General features: G+C 41.4%; 1 protein-coding gene across 2 annotated transcripts in view; it reads right to left on the bottom strand.

Annotated features, from left to right (window-relative positions):
* DPP6 (dipeptidyl peptidase like 6) overlaps positions 1 to 21,640 on the bottom strand; it is a 405,874-nt gene that overhangs the window by 145,392 nt on the left and 238,842 nt on the right. For both annotated transcript variants that reach the window (XM_050971416.1, XM_009085802.4), the window contains exon 3: positions 16,090 to 16,188. In XM_050971416.1, the coding sequence (XP_050827373.1) occupies positions 16,090 to 16,188 (99 nt within the window). The remainder of the gene's footprint in view (positions 1 to 16,089; positions 16,189 to 21,640) is intronic.

Here is a 21,640-nt window from a genome sequence, read left to right as displayed (position 1 = left end):
GAATTGGTATATTAAATAAGTGCAACAAGATAGAATGTGCTTTATTATGTAAGAAGAGGTTTTAATTGCTCATTGTCTCAATGCAGTTGCACTTGGTGCACCAATATAGTGCTTTTACAGTATTAGCAGTAAAATAAAACAAAATTGTAGCTCATGAAAATTCCCACATTAATGTGCATCTCTAGTAGGCTTGTAAATTAACTTGTCAAAAGCTCCAAGAGATCAAATCTTGGGAAAAGTTGAAACTATAAAAATCAGCAATGCTGCTGTGTTTCTCTTTTTTATCTAATTCCATCTCTTTCAAGATTCAAGCCAAAAAAAAAAAAAGAAAAACAAATTAATTCAGCATCAAGCCTGAAATACAGGCAGAGCACACCTTTGAAGTTTGGGTCCTAAAATTGAAACCAGGTAAAATTCAGCTCCTGCCTCATTTGTGAGGATGAACCCCTCCTCAAAGAGCCCCAATCTGAGAACTCTGTGGTGTTATAGTCACATTCTCTGAAAAATCCCTTCGCCCAGGATTTTTCTCCTGGGAAGCTGAGAAGCCTCAGAGAAAAAGGAAAACAATTTTTATCTCATTTGCTTCTCCTCTGTTTTGTTTATGTGGAATGTGTTTGGAGATTGTTTACCCAACAGGTGATTGTTTTATTGGGTTCTGGTGTGAGTTGTTTTGACTCTTTGGTCAACTGGGGCCAAGCTGTGTCAGGGCTCTGGAAGTTTTCATTATTATCCTTTTAGCCTTCTGTAAGCATCCCTTCTGTATTCTTTAGTATAGTTTAGTATAGCATTCTTTAATATAATATAGTATCTTAGAGTAATAAATTAGCCTTCTGAGAGCATGGAGTCAGATTCACCATTCCTGCCTTTGTCTGGGGGGAACCCAAATGCAATCCTGTGGGCTCAGATCATGGCTCAGTGGCACAGGCATGAAGAGCTGAAATGCGTGTGAGGAACTGAGACCTTGTTGCAACTTTAAATTACTCCTTCCCAACTTCTATCTGCATTTATAACATTTGGAGGGGCAAGAAGAGAGATGCTACAACTAGGCAAAAAATGAATGAGACATTCACTGGCCTGAATCCATTTTATTCCATCCAGGGCAAACCATCTTGATTACAAAACTGCTGCAAAGCCTCAACAACAGCAGTGCAACCTCCCACCTTGTAGCTTGGTGCCCTCAATTTATCTTTCTAATGCCTGGGGGGAGGAGGGGGAGTGCACCACACTGAGATGACTTTGGTGTATTCCAGAGCTGAGAAATCTCCCTCAAAAATTCTCTGCTGTTCAGCTGTGCTTGTGCCATGTGCTCTTCAAATGCTAGATGTTCCAGGAGGAGAAGTGATGACCCCTGGGTTACTGGACAGCTGGAGACAGCAGATTACACTCATCCCTTTGATTCCCTGCTGGAAACATTTCACATTCAACACAGGCCAGAAGCAATTTAACCCCAGACAACTATTCTTCCAGAAAATGGTCCTTAACACTTTTATCCACGCCCTACATATTTTTTACAGTTTCATCATGCAATTGAAGAGAGAAAAAAAAAAGAAGTGCAACCAACAGGTAGCAGGAATCAGCTGATCCCAGCTCCATGGAGTGACTGGGGTGCGTGCACAGCCCCAAATACACAATGGCACAGACTTCACTGGAATATTAAAATTCCAGGGCTTTTCCCACTGTAGTTTCTAGCTCAGATGAGAGCCCAAGTCACCGCTCCTGCTTGGTGGCACCCAGCTTGGCTGTTCCATGCAGGGACACTGGCTCCAAGCCCTCCCTGGTTCTGCCCCAGGCCAGTGCAGCATCACCCAGTGACCTCCCTGTTCTCTGCCAAATGCACCAGGTCTTTTCTGCCTCATTTGGTTTGGCTTCACACAGGGGAGTGCATAATCCAAAGTGTTGCACCTAAATGTAATAATCCACTTGACACTGAGGAAAAAAAGGAATCCATGAATAAATTTTCATTAAAATGTGACCCCTTATTAAAATGTGACCCCACAGCACGCTTACTTAATTTCTCTGTGCATTCCCTTGCCTCCTTCTCTTTGCCCCTAAACAAATTGCACTTGTTAATGTGGACCTGATGGACAGGAAAAACACATAAAATGTTTTTTCTTGCTTTTCATTATTATTACCATGGGAAGATTACTTAAATTTCAGTGCAGACTGAATGAGACTGCTGTATGTTAACAAGCAGATATGCTTTGAGTGCAGCTGCAGGTAAAGTTTTAATTATCTTAGTGTGCAATATTTCACATTCCCTCTTATGTCAGCCCGTCATTTCAGACATGTCTGGTGAAGCATAATTGTGATGAAGTCTAACTTCATGTGTGAGGAGTCTGGCAGAGTCATGGCCATCACCCTGACCTCAGGATTTTGAAAATCAAGACAGACAAGAGATGAAATCCAAGACCCCAAGATGCATTTTGGTTACCAGAGCCTGATTGGTTTTGGAGTGGTCACAAGAGGGCACCCTGCTACAGAGCCAATGGAAACACTTTCAACACTTGCAAAGAACCATTAATAATAATTAGATTCAGTGCAGGGCAGGAAACTGGTGTCCTGAGTGATGTGGCATTGAGGGAAGGAAATGGCACCTGAGTGAGAACAGTCTTCCTGCACCCTGGGAGCTGCAAGGAGCCACTCATGGAGAAACACTTTGTGATTAAAGGAAAAATCCCATCATTTTTAAACCAACTGATGACAGAATGAAAAGAATTCATGTCAGCTAAGCAGGGTGGTGAGGCAATAGAAGAGGCTGCCCTGCCCAGAGAAGCTGTGGATGCCCCAGCCCTGGAAGTGTTAAAGGCTGGGTTGGATGGAGCTCTGAGGAACCTGGTTTAGTAAATATGTCCCTGCCCATGGCAGGGGAGTTGGAAATGGATGATTTTTCAGTTCCCCTCCAACCCAAACCATTTTATGATCCCATGATGAGTGAGGAGCTTTTCCTTAGCACGGCACATTGGTTTGGTTTGCCTGCAGCTGCTGGGTCAGCTCCTACACAGAGTCCTCACCAAACCCAGAAAAGATTCCTGAATTCCTTATTTCCCTTCTTGCTCCTTTTCCTCTCTCTACCATGGAACCAACATCATCCACCTGTTACTGCCTTTGTTCTCTTGGTTTTGAAGCACCAGCAGTTGCTGAGAGGACAGCTGTGCTGATGCTGGGGCAGAAGCAAAAGGGCTGATATGAACACCTGGTTCAAGAGCAATGGGTGAAAAATAGTTACACCAAAAGAATGACTGCTCCTTCCTTCCAACTCTCATCAACCTTCTGTCCAAAATTACCTTCTCAATGGTTTAAGAACTTTCAGCAGATGAGATTAAATTCAAAGAATGCCCTTATTCAATGAAAAGAGCTTGACTTCTTCATTTTTTTCCCTTATTTTCTATCCTTAAATAACTTCTTAATAACTCAGGGCAATTCTTTTTACTCTGCATTTCCATGCTTCTGTCATGCTCTTAATCTTTCTCTGGACCATTTCTACTCCTATAACAGTCTATCTTTTTTGGAGGGAGCATCCCAAGCTCACTGCAGTGATCAAGGTGATAATGTCCCTTAAACTGGATAAAAACAGGCTCTTTTCAGTATTTTTGTTTCCAAAGTATAGTTCAATATTGTTTCTCCTAAAAAAGTTGATTGCAACGGAAAATTGATTTCACTCTCAGTTTCCTGCCCTAGAAGAAGGAAAAAAAATACAAAAACTATGGAATTCTAATAATCCCTCTCCTGTTTTCTGATTCATAGTCTTCTGGCTGGATAGTTTAGCTATATTAGCCATTCTATGCCAATGAGAAAAAAAAATCAGGATTATTATAATTATCGGGGTGTGTGTGTGTGTGTGTGTGTGTGTGTGTGTGTGTGTACTTTTGGGCATGTTTTAAACAAGTGTTTTAGAGATATTTTTTACATCACCATTCACAACCTGCTCCCCCTAGGAAGGAGAACAAGGAAAGAAAAGATACCTCCAAATTATTAATAAGCATCTTGGCTTACGTATGAGTATTCCAAGCAATTTGTCTTGTAAAAATGAGTCAGTCCATCAGCTGAAGCAGCAGCAGCAGAGTGGAAACTGCTGCACATGGCCCAGCATATGTGCATTAACCCCTCTGAGGGGCAATGGGGCAGCCCAGCCCCCTGGCTCCACTCCCTGCTGGTGCTGCCAGAGGCTCAGCAGCCAGAGCCAGCTGCAGAGCAGTCCTGGGCATGGGCTCCTGTCCACCAGGAAATGGGAAAATTGACTGCTGAGCAGAGAATAAGTGTTTATTAGGTTGGTAACAAATTAGAGTATTGGAAAAAATTTCTGGACCCTGTCCGGGGAGAATTGGTGGATTTTCTATGTTTATCCAAGTCTTGATGGTTCTTCACAGTCTGCCTGAAGGTACCAGGTTACTTTGCAAGGCCCAGATTTCCAACCAGACCCTGGAATGGTTTACTCTGCATACATGACCACATGGAGCATAACTGCAATAGGAACACAATCTCTCTGAACTGCTGGATTCACCACCATTCACTGTGGAGTCAATTTTTATAGAGTCAAGTGCATGCCAGTATAATAATCATTTATCTAATAGATCCAGACTTTTGCCCATTTGTCACTGTGATATTTTATGAAAAATCCCTTTGCCAGGACTTCTTCTTTTGGGAAGCTGGGAAGCTTCAGCTTCTCCCTGTTTTGCTGCTTTGGAATGTGATTTGGAGAATTGTTTACACAGCATGTGAATTGTTTTAACTTAATGACCAATCACAGGCAGCTGTGTTGGATTCTCTGAGTCTCTCATGTGTTTTTATTATTCATTCTTTTCTAGCCTTCTGTCTGTATCCTTTCTCTATATTTTAGTATCGTTTTAGTATTTCATTTCTTATAATATAATATCACAAGATAATAAATCAGCCTTCTGAGAACTTGGAGTCAATTCTCATCCCTCACCTCGTCTTGGGGACCCCACAACACCACCACCCATTTTGGAGGAAATGCTTCTGAACTGAAACTTTTTAAACTTTTCTTGGCTTGAATATTGACAATTCCCCCTGACTTCTTACTAGACTTTGTTTGCATTTTTCCACCCCTGCTGTTCCAAAGCTAAAATGCTTTGAAGATGATTTCCCAGATTTTGTCAATTATTATGAAACCTAAGCATTGGAAGACAGGTATTAGCCTGCAAAAGAGCCTGATATTTTAAAAACATATTTTCAAATGCAACTAAATGGATTTGTCTCCATTTACCTTCAGATAAGTTTAACATTTGAAGGACCATTTAAAAATAATTATAATAATATCTCTGAGTACTAAAAATGTTTTTATTTATTACATTTTGTTTTTGAATCAAAGTAGGTTATTTTGTGTGCTACCTGTTCCAGAGGTTGGGACTTTGTCAAGTAGCAAAATGAAAACATACCCAGCAGACCCAGTGCAGATTTCACATGAAACTATGGGGCCCTGATGGGGACCTGCATCACATGATTTTATGACTTCATGATTACTTTGTGTGGCATGATTTGGTATAGGGACCTAAAGATGTAACTGTAAAATCATCTGGCACAGCAAAATCATCTGGCTTTTCTTTAAGGTCAAACAAATTATATTCCATCCATACAGTTGTCATCAAGTGTCATGAAACTCAAATAATTGGAGCATTTTTGAGAAGTTAACCCAGACACTTCTGTGCACCCCTTGTGTGTAGTTCCCACCCATCCTCTCTAAAATTATGCACTAGAGGTGGAAAACATTTGTCCAAAATCCTGATCTAAGGCTGACCAAGCAAAGCAAATAGAAACAAGCTCCTAAGAACCCTTCCTCATGCAACAGGTCTTAGGTCAGTGAAAGTCACTGAAGAGAGAAATGCTGGATGCAAGAGGCTCTGGAGGGTGCTTGGAAAGTATCTTAGAAGAGAGAACTATTTTGGGCAACTAAACAGAAAATATACTGAGAAACTGAGGATTCTGAGCTAAAAAGTGGGTGAGGCTCATTGCCCTCTTACTCATCCTTGTGCACACACATCTTGCCTCCCATGGAAACAGGATTTTGGGCTGGGCAAACTTTTGGTCTCCTGTGCTCTTAATTAAATTTCCACTGATGTGAGGTTTTACAGTATAATTACATTCCCTTGATCAATGATAATCATCTCATTATAAATTTATTTTAATGAATTATATAAGTCTGGGACTATTTCTTGTAAAAAAAGTGCTTTTCATACATTGAACATCTTAATCCAGTCAGGAGATCCAAGCTCACTGGGGACTTTTTCTTAGATAAGTAAATCTTTGCCTGCTAAATTTTCAGTTACAAAGACTTGATATGAAGTTTAATCACCAGAAATACAGTATTTCCTGTCTTCAAATTATTTAATTATGGTATCTCAGTATATATTTATTTAATGTTCATTAAAAGGAGCAAGTAGAATTCATACTGCTCTAATTAATACTTGGTAAGCATTCTGTGTTCAACAAGTGTCCAAGAGCAGTGGAGCAAGCTCTGGGAAAGCTACTGAGTCAGGAAAATGTTCTTTGCATCAAGTAAAAATCTCCAAGAAGCAATCAAATTTGGGCAGGACAGCGTGAAAACCAGAAAATTGCCTTGATTAAAATATTAAAAAAAAAAAAAAAAGGTTTAAAAAGTAAGCAAATTGCATCCTAGAGAACAAAACATTCCCAGGGATGGACTGTGTCAAAATACAAACATTTCTGGAGGTCAGTGCTGAAGGTATCAGCAGTGTGTAGGAATTTGGATCAGTGGCCTAACAGGAGGCCTGAACACCCCAGAGTTCTCCTTTCTCCATCTCCCCTTTGCAGTCCTCACCTGAATGTGCTTTATGCTCAGCAGATCCTGCATTTCTGCACCTCATTTGTTCCATCTGTGCTTTCCTGGGTGCTTTCCTCTTAAGTGCCTCCTTCCTAAAATGTTTCCATCCTTAAACCAGCCTGACTGTTAGGAAAACCTTCAAGAAGTTCATGCCAGCCCTCTTTCTTGGCCTTCTTTTCCTACAGTTCAAAACTGAGTCTCCTTTCTATCTACCCACATCTTCTAAGCAGGGCTGGATCCAAGCAAAATAAAATTTCTTACTTTCTCCAAAAGCAATCCTCTTCATGGTGAAACACTGCCAAGCTCCTGGGGAAGGGAGACCATCACCCTCTGCTGTGCCCAGCTTGCTCCATCACCCAGGAGGAGAGCACAGCTCCTGTTTCCCTCCCTCCTCTTGCCTTGTGTTACATTCCTCCCAAAAGTCAAAGGAAAAGAAACTTTATTTATTTTATTTATCTATTCAACCAGCAGGAATGCAATTATGGCCACCCTTTTTAAGGCTTATCACAGACAATTTTTGTCCCTGCAGTGTCCCCTTCCCAAGGGCTGGGGGACAGCTGGGAGCTCACCCTTACCTGTCAGCTGGGGAAGAGCATCTCTTGGTGTCATACACTCTTCTTGTATTTATTCACATGGATTTTATAACTAACACCCACTGAGAGAACACCTAATCCTTCTCCCAGTTAAACTCCTGAAAAACCAGTGCCTTTCCTTCAGCTCTGAGAGCAGCAGGGTTTTGATTTCAAGCCACTTTGAACAGGATAAAAAAAAAAAAAAAGGATCCTTTCTGACTGGATTTAAACTGTTCAGCACACAGGCAGGGCTGTGCATGTGGCTCTGTGTCTGTGGTTCAGAAACACCTCTGCTGAGAGCCACATTCTTCAAAGTCCCCCACAGATGCTACTGCTCCCTCTGGCAGTGTTTCCTTCCCACTTCCATCCCTGCTGTTCTCCTTTTTTAATCAAAAGGCTCCCCACTGTGAATCCAGTGTCATTGCAGTATGTCTGCCTGGCTGGCAGGTAAAAGGACCCAGCACTGAATTTATCAGCTTTACATTGCCACCAGGAGATGCCTAGAAATGCTGCAGTGCACCTTACAGCAATGTGCAGCTGATGGGGAGGAGCAAAGAGCAGTTTCTACATAATTCCCATGGACTTCCACCTCAAATCTACCAACAAATTTAACACCCAAAGGAGCCCAAAGTGTTCTAGTTTTCACACACCTTTTATAACTTCAAATTAATTATAACTTCCCTGAAGCTTCTTCTTGCTGGCAGACACAGTCACAACAGGAGGCATTGTCTTGCTTCTGAGCTACTTTGAGGAAAAGCACTAATTTTAGTGGAGTAGGGCTTGAAATGGGGAATCTGTTTTTGTTAATGGCTATAGGAAGTCTAGGAAAGCCTGCTGGTCCAGCATGTGAGAGTGGGATGCTGGCTGTTGGGGGGAAGTCTACTTTTCCTCTTTTGTTTTAAAAAAAAAATCAGTGAGAACAGGATTGGGCAGTTATGGGCAGTTATGGGTGTTAACAGAACCTAGGCAAGAAAAAATGAAGTCCAAGGAATTCTTCTGCCTCTTCCAGTCATCTTTGATTTATTAAATGTTCTCTTTGATACTGCCACAGCAGCTGAATGTATTTTCCAGCTCTTCATCATAGACCACTAAGCCACTTCTCAGCAGTATTGACTTCCAAACTCATTTTCACTCTTCACAGCATTCCAGCTCCTGCTCCACCTGGGACATCCCCAAGATCCTTCCTGCTTGCCTGTGCTTCTCCCCTGAGTGACTGTGCAGCACCACATTGTCCATACCCTCCTCATCACTCATTCCTGGGCTCTGTTCCCCCAGGTGACCTTCATGCCACCAGCCCTGTCCCTGGGCCAGACTCCTCACTCATCCTGGCAAGATGCAGAGACATAACACATAGAAAGCTGTGGCACTGAATGCCTGGGACCACTTTTTAATGCATGTGGGTTTTTAGATGTTCTCTAACTAAAGCCATATGTTGATACCTCAGGAGGACGTTTGACTCAGAGGCTCAACAGCAATCATGACGAGCAGGAGAATGATTAGAGTTCAGCAGGCTTTGGAGAAATTTGGTTACCTATGGAGGCTTCTAAAAATAAGGTTAGGCTCTTATGGAGATCTTGGTGTCCTCAAGACACCAAACTACTCAAAAACACACACAAAACCTCTATTTGACCATTACTGTGTTACATCTGCTTTTCCAGAGTGTGATATTTTTCCCAACCATGACTTTATGAAACACATTTCTCCTTCTAAATTCAGAAGCTGCTGTAAACACCAAAGAATTATTTTTTCAGTCCAAAAGCAGCACATGTGTCCCATCAGCACTCCAGCAGTGCAGAGAAGAGTGCACTGAGGCACTGCCCAATCCTTGGCACCACACTCCTTCCCAGCTTATTCCTGCAGTCTGTATTAATTTTTGAAAGAGTCAAATTGATTTCCCATTTCATTCTCTCTAGCAGTAATGAACAAAACAGCTACATGGCAGGAATGCTCTCCCCCATGGCCTATTATAGTCTCTTAAAAACCCATTAATTCCCAAATTTCCTGTCTTTAGTGAACAGGTTATTGTCACTGCTGAACTCAGGCAGCTGCCCAGAAGCTGAAAGGCGGGAGTAGGACAAATTCTCTCCAGTGCTCTCAGGTCATAGAGCCACAGAAATCTCTAAAAGAGATGATCCAGGATGGGATCTAAAATCAAAATTATGGTTCAAATGCTTTTTCATATTCCTCACTTCTTCCTCAATGTGGCAGTCATGACGGAGCAAGATCTCTCACCTGCCTTGGCAACACAGGATGTCCCTTCATGAAGGCATTTAGAACAAGGATAGTGATCAACCAGCTCTGAAGTGCATGGACACTTCCCCTGGCACCAACACTACCCAAAAGTTCATTTAACAAATATTCACATCTTTATGAGCCATAACAGAGGGTTTCTGAAGGCCATCCCTAGGAAAACCATGCTCTGTTAGACAAGAAGAGCTTTCTTAGTCCTTCCCCTGTATTTTCTTCTGGCCTGCACAGCATTTTCCTTTAGTGAGAGTGTCTTTACTCTCAGCATAAGGCCATCCTTACAGGCTGTGGGGTTCTTTGTAAAGGGGCCTGGAAGTCCACTAAACCTTAGGCACCACAATCCAGTGTGCTGTGCACCAGGTATCTCGCTGTGTGTTTCAGAAAGTATTTAAAAAACATTATAAAAGTCAAAAAAACATAAAAATACTCCAGAAAGAAGCTTCCATGAGCTTGGATATGAGGTTTGAACTGAGAGTGGAGAAAGTTTTCTTTGAACCATTAAGACCAGTAAACCCATTCATTGCAGTCTTTTTGACATGCATTCAAAACACATTGAAATGAATGGGCTAATATTTCTAATTAAAAAGGTGGGCGATGATTCTGATAGAGTAACCCAGTTTTCTTTTTGCCTTCACCAGATGCACACTAACAAAACCACCTGTGAGTGAGCATTTTCTACCTGAAATTCATTTAACATAAGACAGGAACTGGGATGGCATTGGGGATCAAGGATGCCTGCACAGGAAACTCCTCCCTAACACAGACCCCAAACGTGCACAAGGTGCAGTGTCCAAGAAAGGCAACTTTGTCCTTTGGATGCCAAACAGAAAAATGAGTTTTCCTTTCCTGCTGACAGCTCAGCCTTGCCAAGAGAAAGGCTCCTGCTGCCTTTACAGTTTGGATGGTCACTTGCAAGCTGAGAGTTGCTCTCTGACAAAAGGTTGTAGTGGTGTGGGAGTTGGCCTCTTCTCCCAAGTAACCAGTGATGGGACAGAAGGAAATGACTTTTAGTCAGGCCAGATTTAGACTGCACATTAGGAAAAATTTCTTCACTGGTCAAACACTGGAAGTGGCTGCTCAGGGAAGTGGTGGAATCACCATCCTTGGAAGTGCTCAACACCCGAGTCAAGGTGGAGCTTAGGGACATGGTTTAGTGGTGGACTTGGCAGTGCTGGGCTAATGGCTGGACTCAGAGGTCTTTCCCAAACTTAATGATTCCATGAAACATTTTGGCCCATGGAGAAGCAGCCCAGAGAAACTTGCACTCCAGTCAACCATGCTGTAGCTTCTAACAGGGCAATTTAAGTCTGAAGAGCTGTCAAAGCAGCACCTAAGCACAAAACCTTTTTCATAATGAAAAATATTAGCACTTACAAAGTTCTTAATATCTATGCAAAGCAACCTATAAATAATTCATTTACTCCACAGCATCTGGATCATTTGAAATGCATCAGTGCTTTTATCAATACAGTGCAATGGATTTACACTGCAGAAAAGAGGCTTGAGGGCATTTGGGCTATCTAAGAATTGTTGATCTGAGCATTATTACTAAAGGTAAACTGAAATAAATTACCTCAGTCACTACACTGTGGTTTTTTCTGCACGGTAAATAAAACCTATTAGTTCTAGGTCATTAAATTCAATATTAGGCTTTGAAAGAGCCCAGAAATTCTATGGTGTTATTAGAGAAACATGCAACAAAACATATGTGCTTCAGTATTACAGATAAAATAATTTCTTTGTTGTATTTAGATATTAGTTATTAGTGTATTTTTCAAAGGGACTTTTGAGATAAAAGCCCAGCTGCCATTCTCAGAGGCAAGCTGGGCACACCATGGTCCTGGCTCTCACTGACTGGCAGGCTTTCAAATAACTGAGACATTTCTGAAAATGTCATTTGAAGCCTCTTGCTAATTTACTCATTATTCCTCTACTCATAAGAATAAATATTTTTCCAATATTACAGGTGAAGTGAGTGGGCAGGGACCTTAGAGAGAAGGGCTTGATTTTCACATTTTTTTAAGTTCCTGTGACCCTAACATGTCCTTTTCTGTCTTGTACCTCAGTGTTTGTCCCTGTTTGAATATATTATGCTCTTCATTTTAACCTTTATCCTTCCCATTTGGCTACAGCCACTCTGCAAGGATTGCCTCCCCAGGTCTGGCCAGTGTTTAGCCCAAGGAAAATGCTCTGCTAATTAAAACCTCCAGTCACTTACCTACAGCCCAAAATCCTGACAAGAGCCACTGCTAGATACACTGTCTTGCAAGATGCCAACAGCAAGGCTGGAAAAACATTCTCTAAAGAGCAAGGACTGACATGTTGCACCCAATCCATTGCAATGAACTCTGTCAGCATATTAAAGGCTGTTCTGCTGTTTTTCTAACTAAAACAGCATTCAAGTACTTTAAAAGTGGGAAAAAATCTATTTGCCATTTAAGTACAAAGACAGAAGATTAGCATAAGCCTCCTCAAGAGGCACATACAGTTCAGTCTCTACTGCTTTCTTTTACATGATGCTCCCTCCCCATGAGGAAGGAGTGCTCCCAGGATGTGGGGGTCAGACTCAGCTGGCAGGAGTCACTGCAGCTCAAAAGGGCCACAAAACCAGAGTGCATGATTCAGCTTCAACTGCCTTCTCAGGTCAGGTCTAAATAACGACTATGAATTATTGTTTGTAGAAGAAATCAGATGACCAAGCTGCTCTTCAGCACAAAATGACAACCAATTTCTTTATTCTGTTTTTTGTTGAACATTATAGGAACATTTCACCATCCCATTGAGCTTTTCAGAAACCTGAGCTAAACTGCTGTGTGAGAGAAATTACAGGAAAAGCCCAGTAATTGCAAAGCCTAATTACAAGGTAATGTGGTGCTCATGAGCAGAACTGCTAAACAATTAGGGACTAGACTAACGAGTGGGCCACCTGTCAGCTGGGAAAGGGCTGAAAAAAGGCTGGCACAGGACACTCCTGACAGGCTGTGGAGGGGGATATGTAAACAAGGAAATGTTCAAATACTGCATTTGAGACACACAGTGTGAAAAGAGCCACTGATTGGAGCTCACATGCTTGTTAAGTGCATGGACAATATAATTGTAGTTGTACAGGAAAGGGAAGTTCAGCACAGAGTGACAGACATGGAGGGACGAGGAGAGCAGTGCAGGAGGGATGGGATGAATGGGGCTGGAACACCCATAGCTCAGATTATTTCCAGATGGACTGCTGGGTAGGAGGGTGCCTATTAATCACCAGCAGAAGCCCAAACTTCCTGTACTTCACTGCTTTACACGTACTGTAGTATAGCACATATGCTATGCTGTCTTGAAAAACAAAACTTTCCCAGTAAAGTCAGCATTTGCTCACACTGCAGGGAAAACCTAACCAATAGCAGTCCCTGGAAGTGGATCTAGAAATAAACTCTGGAGCAGTCCATTCCAGTCACAGAAACACAGAATCACAGAATGGCCTGTGTTAGAAGAGATCTAAAGGTCATCCAGTTCCAATCCCTTGCCATGGGCAGGGACACCTTCCACTGCCCCATTTGACAGATGCTAATTAAACAAAGTATTCTTTCTTCTCCCTAAACCAGTGGATAAAAATGCAAACTGAAATTTGAAATTACAGCGGCATCACAAAAATTGCAAAATGTTCAAATTTACAAAATTTTACAACTTTGCCGCTCCTCACTTTGTGCAAGTAAATTTAATTGCAATTCCAATTAAAAAATATGCAGATATATCCACAAATGAGACACAAGTTGTGATTGGAAGCTGAGACAAAGCCTGTAAACTTTACACTGAAAGTGTATCTATGTCAGCTTCGAGACTGGTTCTTTTCTTTTGTCCTAGGTCCTTTAAAATCAATAAATTAGAATGACAGAAAGCTATTGATTAGAAATATGTTATTTTTCCTCATGCCCACTGAGAATCAAGAAAACACTAAAACATGAGCTCAACACATCAATTTAGTGGAACTTTCAGCATATTTTTAAGTGTGACCCTGAATATAAATATTTTATTTATTGAAACACTTGCTCTAAGACTCATTCTGGATAAAGGAAAAACCTTCCTCATTCCTCATCCAGTGTTTGAAACAGCCCCTTGCTTACTGGGAAGAACACAGACATTTTACTGACTGAATTATTTTGGGAGCAAATCCCTCAGATGATTCAAACACTCCTAAACATGCTGTGTGCTTCATCTCTGGCCACCAACATCCTCTCTTCTGCAGTAATGTAGAGGGAAAGGAAGGAAACAGAGCTTTGATGAGCCAGGAGGACTGAATTTTGCAGAGCTCTGAATGACTGTGGTATTTTCCTGTATGATTAACAGGAGAGGAAGGGGAAGAAGGACACACAACAGCTACCTATTTATTTTGTATTTATATACTTCTTTTTTAACTGTATGGAGCCCCACAAAGCATCAGCTGGGTTTGTAAGCAGTCATCCAATTTTAATTTGCTATTTTCAAATATGCATTTTTTTTCTTTTGCTAGGGCATTCCAGCAATCTTGTTATGCTAAGTTAATCAGTTTGGCTTTGGCATTTTTGGAGTCTTTCATTTGCATACTGAAAAATAAGAGTCCAACAACAACATGTGCTTAGGAATCTGGCTACTGGTCTTTCATCTTAATCACAATTTCAACACTTACCCAGCTAGAGAAAGCTATGAAAAATCCAACTACAATACAGAAAAGCAATTAATGTTGTAAAATGGCTCTGGGTCCTTGGATGAATGAAATTGTAGATGAGCATCTTGCCCTTAAATGCAAAGTCACCCTTGGGTAAATCTGCAAGGTATCTGTTGGCTTCCCAAAATTTCTTTAGATGTATTAAAAACAGTGTCAGTGTTTGTTTGTATCAAAAAAATAGAGTAAGTAATTCTAAAATTTCTGTGTATGTTTTATTAACATTTCTTTTTATTTTGTCTCTTACAGAAACAATCTTTTAGTAATTTCAGAAGCAAGATAGCACTGGAGTCATTAGGGTGCATGAGAGGGGAGAAGTGGATTTTAAAACACTCAAAATCAGAACCTTAATAAAACTTTACATGACTTTAATATTAGACCATAATTGAAAAAGCAAGGGAAATGCTGATTTTTCACAGCAGACTGCAGTTGTGGAAAACAAGCCTGATGTCCACACCAGTGATACTCAAAGTGGGGGGATATTATAGCTCTATGGCAATACTTCATTCTCTGTTCTTGCAAAAGTTTAGCTATCCTCTCCACTATGCTCTATTTGCTATATTCTAGCAAATAAAGAAAATAGCAGTCAAGGTCTCAGTAAAATACTTTTTCCTTCATTAGGGCCATGAGGGTATCTGTGCTAAAAGGAAAAGGATCCTAGACAAAAACCCTGAACTGCAATGCAGCTCCTATTTCCATTATCAACATTCTCAACAAGTGGTTGTGAGGAGCACCATTCCCATGGAGAACACAGCCTGGAAAAGAGCTCCTGCACTCTGCAGGTGTGTTTGTGAAGGTGTTTATTGTCTGCAACAGCTTCCCCTCCTGCTTGAGTGGGTGGCAGAACTTGCAGCTGGGGAATGTGTTCATTCAGCACTACCCTTTAACACTCTCTCTTTTCATTACAGGTATTAAAATTGTTCCCAATGGGCACAGCAGACAAGGAAAGCTAAACAGAAGAAGAACTTGATCCAGTTCTCCATTAAATTCAAAAGAAAAGCTAATAACTTCCATAATAATAAGAGCTGGACTAGAACTCACATGAACAGCACACCACAAATCATTTTATTCTCAACAAAGCTTCTTCCAACTGCAGCAATTTCCAGGGAGAGCTGGAATCTACATCCCCCAAAGTAGCTCCACTCCAGCAAATCCAACATGCATTAATTCAAGTATTATTTGGTTTTCCCCTGACTGGAAAATGTAAGGCAGCAGAGGATAAAAAGAGCACATGGCTTGTGTGCAAGCCCCAGCCCAGCTGCTGCTGGAGCACTGTTTGCCTGCTGTTTAGCATTGCTTCTCCTCCCTGCCAGGAAAAAAAGAACCAGATTTGATGAGGGAATATAAACCTCCAGTTTTGTTTGTGGTAAAATAATCACTGATGGTGCTCCAACCACTTTTTCCAACCATGTGTTACATCACTTACTAAGTTTTGGATGCTCTTGGAGGAAAAGGCTGCTGTTTTCCATGCCTATCTATGAGCCCACTGGGCAGTCCTAGATAAAAAGTTAGAACTGTGGTGTTTGAATGTTTAACAGGAGGAAAACTGGAAGGTTGAGAAGAAGAAATTTGAGGGCATGATTCTGGGCAAACAGCTCTCACTGCTGGAGCTAGGAGTTGGACAAGATTATCTCCAGAGGTCCCTTCCAACCCCAACCAGTCCTTGATCCTGTAATTTCAGGAGCAGCACAAAGAACTGGAGGAATTATGAAATACATTTAAAAAAATAATGGCCAGGGAGCAAGGAAGAAAATCAAAGATCCCACCAAGTGCTGAAAACTCACCAGTTATCCATTTAGCCTCCGGGTCATGAATCTTAAAGTCATCACTGAAGAGATCTTCCACTGTTATCTTCTTCTTCTGAGACAAGCTGTTATCTTCCACTGGAAAACATTCAAAAATAAACTATCATTGATTCAGCTTTGAAATGTATCTGAAAGCACAGAAACTGTGAATAGTGACATGTCATATCTCTTTTGGATACAGTCCACATTAAGCTTTGTGTCACACACAGATCCCTTCCCACCCTCAGTGTAATTAAAGGAGAACCTCATGGCTCACTAACAGAACCCTCCTTGCTACATATGCCTGGTCTGAACAGCTACAAAAAGACCAAGAAATGGTCCAAAACACACATTTTTCAGACATAACATGATCAAAAAAGAATCTATGTCATGCAAACACACCTATAGCTGTCATAGTGATATATGATGTTTACTATTCGACAGCTAAACCCTAAAAAATTTCTGAAATTATGAGCTACAATTTAAAAAGTATTTAAAATGGCCAATTTTTTACTGCTTCTATTTTTATTTCCTTAAAAAAATTAACATAAAACCACAGTTGGAAAGGTGTTTAAACTTATAAGGGCTCATACAGATTACTGCAGGAATTCACAAAAGATATTCCATGTCAATCAGACATTTGGTTGCAGAAATATTTTTGAAAAGTCTATGAGACATAACCCTTAATCTTTAGGTTTTGCATAGCTTGCCCATAGTAATTTGAATTTTTAGTGAAGGGATATAGAGTTTCATTTGTAAACATAGCAATATCAAGCTGAAAATTTTAGGGAAAAACTAATAAATTTGAAAACCCAACAATTTTGATTAATATGTTTCCTTCTTTCTGTTTCTTCCATCAACTGTAATATTTTTTGTTTTGACAAGCAGTCACCCTCTATGAATAATTTGTTGTCAACATTCAATTTTTTGCTGAAATAATATTTTCATGGAAACCTTTCAGTCAGCTGTAAATACATTTGCTCTTTTAAGGAAAAGAGGAGGCCACATTCTGAGTATTTCCACAGCAGGAATGTGTTTCAGCATCTTTCCTCATGACAGTATCTTCATGCCTGAGGTTTATTGGCAGCCTGAGGTATATTTAATATTGTTTAGTGCTAAACTTACACTGAACACTTATGATTAGAGAAGTGGAAGCAGACCCTGAAGGCACTTGTTTGTGGAACAAAAAAAAAGTAGTCTTCTTTGCTGTACTAAATTGAAGCCCCTGAGTTACCTGAGATGACAGAAAATTACCTGTGAACAGGGTTTTGTTCCACTAAAAGGTGTTTCAGAACAAACTTTCACTTCTACCAAATTAAATTATATTCTCCAATGTTCATATTTTTCCTTAGTCTGGCTGAGACTTCAACCACATTGTGGCTTCCAGATTCCAGAACCCATTCACACAATTCCTCAGCCAAATCCCTCTGTGTGACAGTGTTATGCCAAGTTATTCTGCATCGTTGTATTTATTAAAATGGAAAATATTGGTGACAAGGACACCAGAAAGTTGTTCCAATTAATTTCACTGCGGTGCAAGTCCCCAGAACTGGATCCCCAGGGAGGTCAGGTGGGGCAGGACCCCACACACAGCCTTAGATTTGTGCCTGTCCCAGGAGATGCTTCCCAAATGCCTTCTGGAGGAGCACATGAGGGCAGAAGGACAGGCACAATCAAACCTCTGTGCTGGAGATTTGGCAAGAAGCAGGGTGGGAAGCCCTTCCTATTCCTCCTTTTTGTGCAGGATGGGGACAGCCAGTTTAGGAGCTGCACCAGCCCTGTTCCTCCACAGCACTCAGCTCCTTGTGAGGGACAGCAGGAAGAGAGAGGCAACACCTGGCTTTGCACTTTAGGAGCCTCTCTGAGGAATGAGGTGAGATTCCCTTCCTGTCCCCTGCCTGGGCTGTAAGAGCTGCAAGAGGTCCTCTCCTGGACCATGGACTACATCCTTCTCAGCCACAGAGCTGGGAGAAAACAAAGTAAATAATACATCTATCAATGAATTCCAGTAATAGGGCTAAAAAAGAGATTTATTTGCCTCTCTTCTATCAGACAGGTAGGTCCAGAGGGCTTATTAAGAACATCTGCTTCATTCCTCTGGCCCTAAGGGAGACATTTATGGAGGAAGAAATGTAACTGTGGGATCTCAGGCACCCCACTCTGTCCTGAGCAGCCGATTATAAGTGTACCTCAGGATGTCTGAACCAGCTGGTGCACAGGTTGTGCTGCCCACACCCAGCTGCAGGGACCTGGAGGCCTCTTTGGGCTTTTGGAAGGACAGGACTAAGCACGTGCCACGGTTTTTGTTTTACATTCACATCCCCCAGCCCAGCAGATCCAGATGGCAGCATGGCAGCCCTGCAAGTGGCACGGGAACTTGAGATCTGAGTGCCAAGTCACAAACCCAGCAGCCAAACTCACAGCTATGTGCTGAGAGAATCAAGTAGAAACTGTGTTCATATTGGTTTGGAATCAATGTTAGAGGCATGGCAGGAGCCCTGTGTTTGGGTTCATCTGCCTGCTCTTCCTCCTTGCACCCAAACAAACCAGGATGAAAGTTTTCATCCTTGCACCCAGACAAGCCTGGGCTGAACTGACATCTTGCTGCTCTCCAGAACAAAAATCCTCCAGAATCCAGAAAACTCCAACAAAAAGGAGCAAGGAGCTGCCCTCACTGCTTGTTTTGCTTCTTCTCTTCCAAGCTTTTTCTCAACTTCAGCCATGCTCAGAGGCTGCCTGATAGGTCAAAAGGCTGCAGCCACCTTTGGGTGTCCACCTTTCTTTCCATCACCTCTGAAGATCAGCCACAGGCTGGTGTTGGATGCTCTCCTCACACACCTCCTGGCCCGTTGTGCATTGCATGAGAGGGACAGTGCCTCCATCTCTCCTTGCCAGCACACCAGGAGCTCCATCCCCACCTCAGCATCCCTGCTTGATCCCTGGGCAGACCCAACCCCTTTTCCCCCAGATGAGCTCTCTGGACCCAAAAGGCAGTGGCCAGATGTCATTGCATGCCCCCAGCTGTGTAATAATTAGCACTGACTCCATCATCCCAGAAGGCTGATCAATCACTTTAGACTTATTAAGAAACCCATTGCCTTTACTGACAGTCACAATACAGGTGGACTCAATTGATCCTTCAATCCAAACACCATCACCACTGGCTAATCAAGAAACCACCCTTTGGTAAACAAATCTCCATAACACATTCCACGTGTTCACAACACCAGGTGCAGCAGGTGAAGATAAGAATTGTTTATCATTCTTTTCTCTGATCTTCTCACAGCCTTTCCCAGGACAATGCCAGGGAAAGCTGTGCATTGCTCTCTGTGGCCAGAGAGCTGCTGCCACAGCCAGACAAAGCAAGCAGGCAGTCTTTCTCCCTTCTGAAAAACCCCACCTGTTTCTATTGGTGTAGGATACACATTTTTATATGACTATAGCTAACAAATTGCTCTCCTGCACAGCTGGTCAAAGGGCAGTGCCTTGCTCTGGGTACCACAAGAGCTACAAAGCTTTCTAGGCAATGCCTTTAACTTTCAGACAGAGTGTTGTGAATTAATGACTAACTCAGTAAAACTTCTGAGAAATAGTTCTTATGGATTTTTCAAATATTTTAATATGGATTAGGGTGTACTTTCTGTTTGTTTTTTTTTTTTTTGACTAAAAGGTCAGATTTGAAAGGAGAAAATGTGATGTATATCTCCAGAAAGCTTTAAAAATCAGGAACAGATGTATGAGAAATCAGCTTCTTCCTAAGCACAATGTCTATTGGAATTTGGGAAAGCCTTATTTTACTCAAAATTTCTCCAGGGCTGGGTCCTTTTTTCAGCTTTGCTCTGTGTGTGTGTGCATGGGCAGACTTCTAGAAAGTTCTGCATGTCTTTAAATAAATACACAAACAAAGGAATGGGACCTGCACAGGTGCCACATGCTGTGACAAGTGAGGAGCTGCCAGTTAGGAAAGCGTCAGGACAGCACTGTTATCACTTGTATAAATGGTTTAACATTTTTCAAAGGTGAGTGATATGTCAGGACTCCCACACTAAGAAACAGAGAAGCTCAGCATAGGCAATGGTGTCCTACAGTGTAATTAAATGTAAACTTCCACCTTTTATATAGATATAATTATAGTGTAATTAAATGTAAACTTCCACCACTTTGGATCCATAATAAAAACAGAAGCAGTACTGAGCTCAGAGTTTTTGTATGTGCATGTAAGACACAATTCTGAAACATCAACAGGGGAAAAAAACAACCCAAGCCCAGCTCACTAGCACATCAGGTAATTAGAAATCTCAAAAAACATGAATGGAAATTCCAGTAAAGAAAATGACTTTGCATATTCTTAAATTTTAAGCACAGAGACACTACCAATACTGTTATCTGGAGGTGTTGCTGGCTACATAATAAAAACTGTGTGATTTATTTTTGTGCATGTGTGTGCACACACACCCCAAAGGGAGAATGTCTTTGTGTATGCCTATAAAAAATATATATAAAAAATATACTTATGAATTTTATTTATAACTGAATGTGAATATTTCAAGGAGAAGAAGAAGAAGGAGGCCCCTGGAAACTACAGGCCTGTTAGTGACAATTCAGTGGCTGGAAAAGTTATGGAGAAGATTATTCTGGGAGGTATTGAAAAACACCTAAAAGAGAATTCAGTATTTGGTCACAGCCAGCAAAGCAGAGTCCTGCTCATCAAACCTGATTTCATATCATGACAGGCATTGATCAAGGGATTCCCACATTGTTGATCAAGGGAAGCCAGTGGATTTAGGGATTTTGGATTTTGATGGAAGTGACACCCATGGTCCCACCCAGGCAGTGCTTTATCTTCCAGAGAACTTTTTGGGGTTCATGGGTATGGACTGTGTAATCAAGGCTTCCCTGTACATCTTTGAAAAGTCTGTGTTGCTGTAAAACTGCAGGCAACATTTGCATACCTAGCAAATTGTGCCTGGTGTGAGTGTAGTCCACACAATGCCCTAAAACATCTCAGAGATGAACAGCACTGTCCAAAGATGTTGCATCTGAACACCAGCAAAATTAATTTAACAAACAATCTTTATTAAGTTTAACCTTAATTAATTTAATTACATAATTATTCTGGCATGACCACATGGAACTTAAATTTGCATTGAAAACTTCAGGATAACATGAAATAAAAACTGAATATGGCATGACAATAAATAACTGAAAAAATAATGTAAGTGGTTGCTTTACTCATTTTCAAATTAACTCAATGCCTTCCTGTGTTTCTTGGTTTGTCCCTGTCTCCAGTTCCTCACACAGCAGGAATGTGGGATAAGAATTTTGTCAGGGAAGATGGCCTAGACCTGCTGGACTGCATGTATTTTGCATGTAATGAGCTGGAAATTTTTTGCCCCACAATTTCTAACTCGTTTTTCCACTTCACTACCCTGTGCTCTTCCACTTCCTGAGGTTTCATTTTTCTCTTGCCTCCATTCTGCTCCTCAGCTCTGTGTTCTCTCTCCTGCAGCTCCCTAGATTCTACCACTCACATGTACTCATCCAAGAAGGA

The sequence above is a fragment of the Serinus canaria genome, chromosome 2 (assembly GCF_022539315.1).
Source record: "Serinus canaria isolate serCan28SL12 chromosome 2, serCan2020, whole genome shotgun sequence".
In the NCBI taxonomy this organism is placed as follows: domain Eukaryota; kingdom Metazoa; phylum Chordata; class Aves; order Passeriformes; family Fringillidae; genus Serinus; species Serinus canaria.
This window is presented reverse-complemented; position numbering and strand designations above follow the sequence as displayed.